Genomic DNA, 7,872 nt, shown 5'->3' with positions numbered 1-7,872 from the left:
CTCTCTCGCTCTCTCCCTCTCTCTGTCCTCGTCTTCCATTATCCTCTCTCCTCCTCCTCCTCTATCCTCATGACAAGATTTCCCTTTTTCCAAAAGCATCTCTTCCTGCTCACAGCTCTACCTTTCCCTCCACTCCTGGTATTTTTCCTCACAGCCCAACTCTCTGGCACAACCACCTAGCCGCACACGTATTGTCCCTCCAAAGAAGAATAAATGGCTTTTTGGTTCCTAAAATTAGGGGCTGTTCATTTCCAATAGTTCTTCACTTTCTGAAATCGCTACTTCTTCTACATTATCTTTCTCATATCTCCATTTTAAATCTTTAATGTCAATGAACACGAAGTATCTTTTCTCACAAGTTGCCTTTTATTACCGGCTATCTTCTACATCCTTATTAAAAAATATTCCATTAAAATAAAATATATAATATTTCTAATAAATTTAAATTCTACACTTCCCCTTTTTACTACATTTTTTTATACTTTTTTATTTATATATTAAAAATTTTGTTTCTATAATTTCTTTATATTATTTATATTCCCTATAGTATTTATCTATTTTTTCCTCTTTCTCCTTCACCATATAAGACCCTTCCCTTAACCAAAAACATAAGTCCTTTTAAAGACACCTAAATTACCTCGGGGTTTAGCCACAGACATTTGGCACAAAACCCCCAAAAAACACACTATTATAGTCCAAACGGATAATTTGTAAATTTGGCTAAACATATATTAGGGGTTTACATATAATATTATATAAATATATTAAATATTAATATTTTTAAATTAATACAAAAAAAAAAAAAAAAAAAAAAAAAAAAAAAAAAAAAAAAAAAAAAATTTTTACTATATATACATTATAAATTTTTAAAATATAAAATTTTTTAAATTTTTTTACATAATTTTACATATTATATACATTTTATTTATATCATATATATACATATAAAAAATATAATATCATATAATATAATAATAATATACATAATAATATAACAAAATATATTAATAATTTTTTATTAAAAAAAAATATACAAAATTTTAAAAAAGCAAATTTTATAATATATATCAGTATATTTTATAATTATATAATAATGTTTAAAAATGTAAAAAAAGTATTTTAAAGTTTATACAAAAAAACAGTAAAATAATAAAAAATTATAAAACAGTTAAATTTAAAAAATTTAATAATATATTTCTAATTTTATAAAATAATTCATATAGATAATAAGTATATATAAAATTTTTTATAAAATAATATATATATAATATAAAATTTAAATATTTTAATATATTATATATGAATATTATTATATATTTATTATAATTTTAAATATAGATATATTTTTATATATGGGGTTTATAAAATATATATGAATATTAATTTGGTATTTTTTAAATATGAAAAAAAAATATATAATAGATTAATATAAAAAAAATATATATATATTATTATTAAAAATAGATAATTTTATTTAATAAAATATAAGTATTAAAATTTTGAATTATAAATTTTAAGGGGTTTTAATGTAAATTTTAAAAAATTTTATATTTATGTATTTATATTTTATATATATTAATATAATATTAAATTATATTTATTAAAATTATATGTTATTAGTATTTTTAATATTTATATTATTATTATTATATATAATAATATTTATATATATAATATATACTTACATATATATAATACATATGATATTAGACACTATCTATATCGATATATATACAAACAGATAAGATAACAGACATACTATATTACATGACATATATAACATACAGATATATATTGAACATACATAGATATATGTATGTATATATATATAATACATGTTATATATATACATGTATACTATATATAATTATATGATTATACATGTATAGTATATATTACATGTATATAAGGAATGTATAATAGATATACATGAGATGTGTAACATGTATAGATATACATGTATATAGTATATTGTTCCTATAGTATAATATAATATACTAATATTATATATGTAATATATGTAGGTATAATATATATATATGTAGTATACTATGTAATATATGTATGATATATATATATATATGTATATATATGTATATATATGAATGTATAGATATATATATATGTATATATATATGTATATGTATATGTATATGTTTTATGTATATGTATATGTATGTATATGTATATATAAATATATATATATATATATATATATATATATGTGTGTGTGTGTGTGTGTGTGTGTGTGTAATATATATATATAATAATGATAAAAAAATAAATAATAATAATAATAATAATGATAATAAACGCCAGCATGGAAATCTTACCAGTGACGCAACAAAAGGTGCAATGATTCCTCCAATGCGAGCACACATAGAGCAAGCACCAATGCCAACACTTCTGTATTCCGTTGGGAAAATCTCAGCAGAGTAGACATACACAATGGCAAAGGCTGCTGCAATTCCGAACTTACCCACCAGGCTCAGGGTCACAATTATAGCTCCAAAGTCTATCATCAAAAAGAAACAGAGAAAAACCAATATTAGAAAAAAATATGGGCAATAGAAAAGCTTTATTACACCGGTTCAGTAAAGATGGTGGATTTGAGGGTATTATCGTTTCCATGCAATTTTTATAATCTCTAAAGCTTTTAAATGTTGTCAGGGAATTACACTGTTTCAAGGTAATTTTACAACTGAAGGAAAGGTTGGTTAATCCATGAAAAAGGATGCCGCAAATTTTTGGAAATGATCACTCTTCTTCCCAGTAATTGCAATTTATTACCATAGATTTTAGCAAGTAAATCTACTTGTCTACCCAAGTTATGCCAATTGAAATGACAAATAACTAGTTTCAAAATATCAGCACACACGTAGTCAATGGGTTTACTGATACTTTAACAAGCAATATCTAGTACAGCTTTTAGAATATAAAGAGTGCTTGCAAACGACAAGTTCATCTATTCTTCATTTGCATTTGAACTTCTTGCATCTCTTCCCATCTTCAGAAGTGGTAACACATTTTGTTTTTTGTCTTCCAGAAACAATATGCCAGCAGGGTTTAATTATAATGAAATTTATATTCTACCATAAAGTTTTTATCTGCAATAAATTTTGAGAGGTTTTGTCCAGTCTCTTAAATGCAAAAAGGACAATAACCATAAAGCTAAACTGTCATCCATGTAAGTGAATTTCTACGTTTTTCTGAAAGTAAGCAGAGTTGAAGAGGGGAAGAGGTTCATAAAAAAGCAAAATTTCCATATGATATTCTTGAGGAGTCAAGATGATGCAATCAGTTGAAAGAAGACATACTACTAATGATAGCATATTTTGCCCATGAACTGAAAAGACATTTTAAAAAGGTATATACATACATATATATATAATAAATATATATGTACATTATGATAACCACAACTTTGGTAAAAATATCACTAACATGATAAATAAATGGAAACATAAATTTGTGATAAACCAGAATATAATCAATAGAAATGGTCAACTACTGTCAACTGATAACAAACATATAAGTTGTAATCTCCAAGGATCCAGCCAAATTTATAACCACCATCTAGCCTGATACCAGTTGTAACATCTGAGGATCTGCTACAGCAATCCTTAAAAAACTGTAAACCTTTAAAAGTCTCAGAGGTTTCACTCAAGATCGCCTTTTCAACAATCTGTGGTCAATAGGCAGCCCAGATCACTGTAAAATGTCCATCGAGATGAAACTCTCTTAAATCATTTCCAATGTTTACAGTCTCTCCCTGAATTACTGTAGGTCCTCATAATCTGAACACTAAATTGCTGCTTGTTACCTATACTTACCAGTCTTGCCACTTATGAGGAACCCAAATTATTTTCAGAATACATATTAAATTAAATCTAACTGATGAACTAATCAATTTCAATAATCCTCAAATAAAATTATCCTAGTCATATAGAAAAAAAAACAAAAACAAATTATGTTTAAGGTTCTATTCTAATTAATACTGATGTGAATTTACTTGAGGGCTCTTCTGTCTGGTGCCGGATGTTTTTTTTTTTTTTTTTTTCATTTGATCACGCCTTAGTCATTTTGTGCTTTGGTATTCTATGCACAGCATATTTTCTAAAGTGAAATTGAATGAACATACATACAGAGGTTTACATTATCCACAACAGGCAATCTCTTCTTCCAGCACAAAATAACAGGAACACGCTCTGCATAATGGCATTTAACACTTCTTTGATATCAGTCTCTTGTTAGACTCTAGTATCAAATAATCTGTTTAAAGTCTGATTGCATCCATTCCCTTTTACCCTTCATACAAAGATCATCTTTACAAGCATTTGAAACTGGGTTTCAATTAGAACACTCCTCTTCTTTATCTCTAGATCTAAATATTGCATAAATGGGCAGTGCTAAAGACTAAGATAAAACACAGCACAGTAAACTTTGGCTATACTGATTTTGTGAAAATTTTGAATGTACATATAAATGAGGTTGTAAGATAACTTGGAAGAAAATTATTACATCTGATCAAAAATCTAAATCTACATCATATGAAACAATATAATTTTTGTTGTGCATGGTGTGCATTAATCCTAGAAGAAACTACACATTATCTCAGAACTGGTAAAATGACTATGGAGTGCTGAATGAACTTATGAATCCCCAAATTAACATCAAATAAATTTAAAATTACATTATAGGAGTGACTACTGAGTTTTGTATACATGTACCCATGTTACACAACAGACTTTCGATTTTCAATAGAGTCACTAACTGATATGAAAGAAAGGTTTTGGCAATGTTAATATAATACAGATACCATTATGGTTTTGCGTGGGCAGGGTGGCGTGGGTGTGGGCATGAGGTTTGCCGTATGCCCACAGGGTTTACCTTCTGGGATAAATCCGGATACGAAGCAAGCGACGCCGCCGAGCAAAAGGACAAAGGAGAGCGTGCCCTTCCTGCCCATTCTGTGGAATTATCACGTTCAGTAACAACCTACAGGGCTCTCCTTATTAAACTTGGTCACCTCTTAAGACAGGACCCGGATCAAGTGACTTTGTCTTCTTAAGGTTCCCAGTTCTTTATTGACCAGGATAATGTGTGACTAAACTGTAAGCTTTACATTATTCTCTGACACTCAATAATGAGGATCATGTAGCTGGTACTCTTATCACTACTCACAGCAGAGTAAAGAAATTTTTAGCTTTGAAGGTAGTTAAAATGCCTGAATTCTTTTAAAAATTATTATGTGTAATAAGAAAATAAACTTTCTATGAGAGAAAATTCAGTCTACTGTGTTTCAGATCTGAAGCATAGTTCCTTATGATATATATGAAAAATATATAAAAATATAAATAATAATAAGCAGAAGAGTACTACATATTCAGCATTGATAGTCAGAGAATATCTAGATTTACACATGAATCATTTGACAACACATTTCTCTTTTCAGGAGAGCCCCACGTGTATCCTCCACGCATCATCTATTTTAAATCTATCAGATTTGATTCGTTCTTTTGCCAATGGATTCTAGTGAACTGCATGTATCAAGAAATAACTGGTGCAGACCACAAGCAAGGAGGAGAGTGAGTGTGACCTTCGGGACGTTCATGAGCAGTTTACATGACAACTGGAGAATAGCAGTGCCCACTGTCTCCAGTGTTCAGGAAACAATGACTTTTCTATGGGGTGGCTGAGCATGTTGACTCATAGAGATGGCTGGGCATGATAACTTGCATAACAATGGTTGGGCATGACAATTTTCAGAATGGTTGGGCATGATAACTTTCAGAATGGTTGGACATGATAACTTTCAGAATGGTTGGGCATGATAACTTTCACAGTGGTAAGACATGAGAACTTTTAGGATGTCTGGGTATGACAGCTTCTTATTCTCAAGTAGGATAACAAAAAATAAAATAAAAATAAAAACTGTTTTTAGACAAAACTATAACACTAGGTTGGCATGTGAGTTTTTGAGTAGTTGGTCATGATAATTCGTAAGAGTAATGTAAAATGACTTTCACAAAAAAAATTTAGTCCTCATAACTCAAAATACCGTCTGAATAAGTTGACTGGCTATGATAACTCAAAATAATGGTAAAGATAATAATAACTTAAGGTTATCTTGGTTCCAAGAAAAAAACTACTGAAGTTCTGTTTCTGATCGATCCAACTGAAAACTTTTAACAAAACTAAATGATTAAAGTACTATACTGTAATAATACTATGTTTAACTTACATTTAACTTACGTAATAGTAGTGCTTTTACTCTTTTCAAAGTCTGTAATACCTTTTAATTCCACTAGAGGTATACGTAATGTGATTGATCATAAATAGACCTTTATATACCTTTGAATAGAATATATGTGCATGGTGTTGATGGAACAGTGAGACTATATGCTTATGGATCTCCATGTTTTGAATGAATATGAATGTTTAGTAAAATACTTGAACTAAGAGTCTGTGTATGTATACTGACAAACTTGCTAGGTATAAAATGAGGTGATGATGAAATAAAAGCTGTTTAGAATGACAAAGTAATGACTGTTAAGAGTTGTATTTGGAAGATGAAAAGGCATGATAGAGTGGTGATGCTCAGACAGAATGGGGATGAGGGAAGGTTCTTTCTACACTGCTGATGATGAATCTCCTATTGCTGCTGCTGTTGCTGCTGCTGCTGTTACATCTGCTGTATCAGAATCTGCACATGCTGTCACTGCTGCTGCTGCTTGCTGTGCTTATGTATGAACAATGCAGGTAATGATGATTCTGCCTGAATGAATGATGACTGTAGACAGATATGACTGTGAATCAAATAGTAAAACTAAATAAATTTTGTACTGTTGAAGTCTGATAAATATCATGATGTCCCTATTCTTGAATACTTTTTGTTACTTTCTGTTGCTTACCAGTAAACTCTAGGTTTATCCCTACACCAAAATACCAAAAATTTTATAATTTGATCTGGGTTTAAATCTAAACAAAAACTAACAATGAGACTGATGTTTGGTATCTTGGTGTGGTTATTCCCCTTGTTTACTGGTAGCTAATTATTAGTTAAATGAGTATTTAATACTCTATTTCAAAATGAGGAATAGCTAAAAAAGATGATAACCACAATTTCTAGTATTCAGAACTTTACAGCATCTAATATTCCACACATAATCTGTAGCAGTGATAACAGCCACTGATATACATACAGCTGTTACAGAATATGATGATCAGTGGCTAGTTTACTGCCAATTTTTTCTTTACCCATGTATATATAAGTTATAATTCTCTTTTAGCTATTCACAACAGATTAATCACTTTATGATATCACACAAAAAGAAACCTCTTTAAAGCATCTCTCTAGAGTGCAGTCTTATTTGATCATAATTTGTGCATCTTAAAAAACATTTTTTCTTCTTTAGTGAAATCACATATGCATCGGCACTGGAACATTCTAATTAATGATGACACCACATCTGCATAAAAAAAAGTATCTCTGTAAAGGACATCTCACCCTAAATTTTCCTTCCCATTACAAACCAATAAACCTAATACTTTTACATGCCTAAGCACTTTCCTTATATTCTGAGAGTTTACTAAAATATATAAGTCACTGAAGAATCATTATTTCCATGATCAGTATCATTACTGCTGTTCCTATTATCATCATAACTATTATTGTTATTGCTACTGACAAAGAGAAAAAAATGTGAAACATAATGCAACTGAATCTCAACATATCAACACTTCTGATCAAAATCAGATATGAGTTAAGCAATCAAGCATTCCAAATATCATATACAGACAACAGCAATATTCCTCATATCTTCACTGTCTGATACGGATTTATCGGCTGATGAAATTGTTAATTTTTTT

At 29.1% G+C, this 7,872-nt stretch overlaps 1 protein-coding gene across 1 annotated transcript in view; it reads right to left on the bottom strand.

Moving 5' to 3' along the window:
* Window positions 1-234: 234 nt before the first annotated feature.
* The window catches only part of LOC119575586 (organic cation transporter protein-like), a 44,615-nt gene continuing 36,977 nt past the window's right edge, over window positions 235-7,872 (bottom strand). The window contains exons 9-11 of the mRNA XM_037923233.1: window positions 4,891-4,970; window positions 2,315-2,515; window positions 235-320 (exon numbers count right to left, since the gene is read on the bottom strand). Coding sequence (XP_037779161.1) covers window positions 235-320; window positions 2,315-2,515; window positions 4,891-4,970 — 367 coding nt within the window. The remainder of the gene's footprint in view (window positions 321-2,314; window positions 2,516-4,890; window positions 4,971-7,872) is intronic.

This window comes from Penaeus monodon, chromosome 7 (genome assembly GCF_015228065.2).
Source record: "Penaeus monodon isolate SGIC_2016 chromosome 7, NSTDA_Pmon_1, whole genome shotgun sequence".
NCBI classification, from domain to species: Eukaryota; Metazoa; Arthropoda; class Malacostraca; order Decapoda; family Penaeidae; genus Penaeus; species Penaeus monodon.
This window is presented reverse-complemented; position numbering and strand designations above follow the sequence as displayed.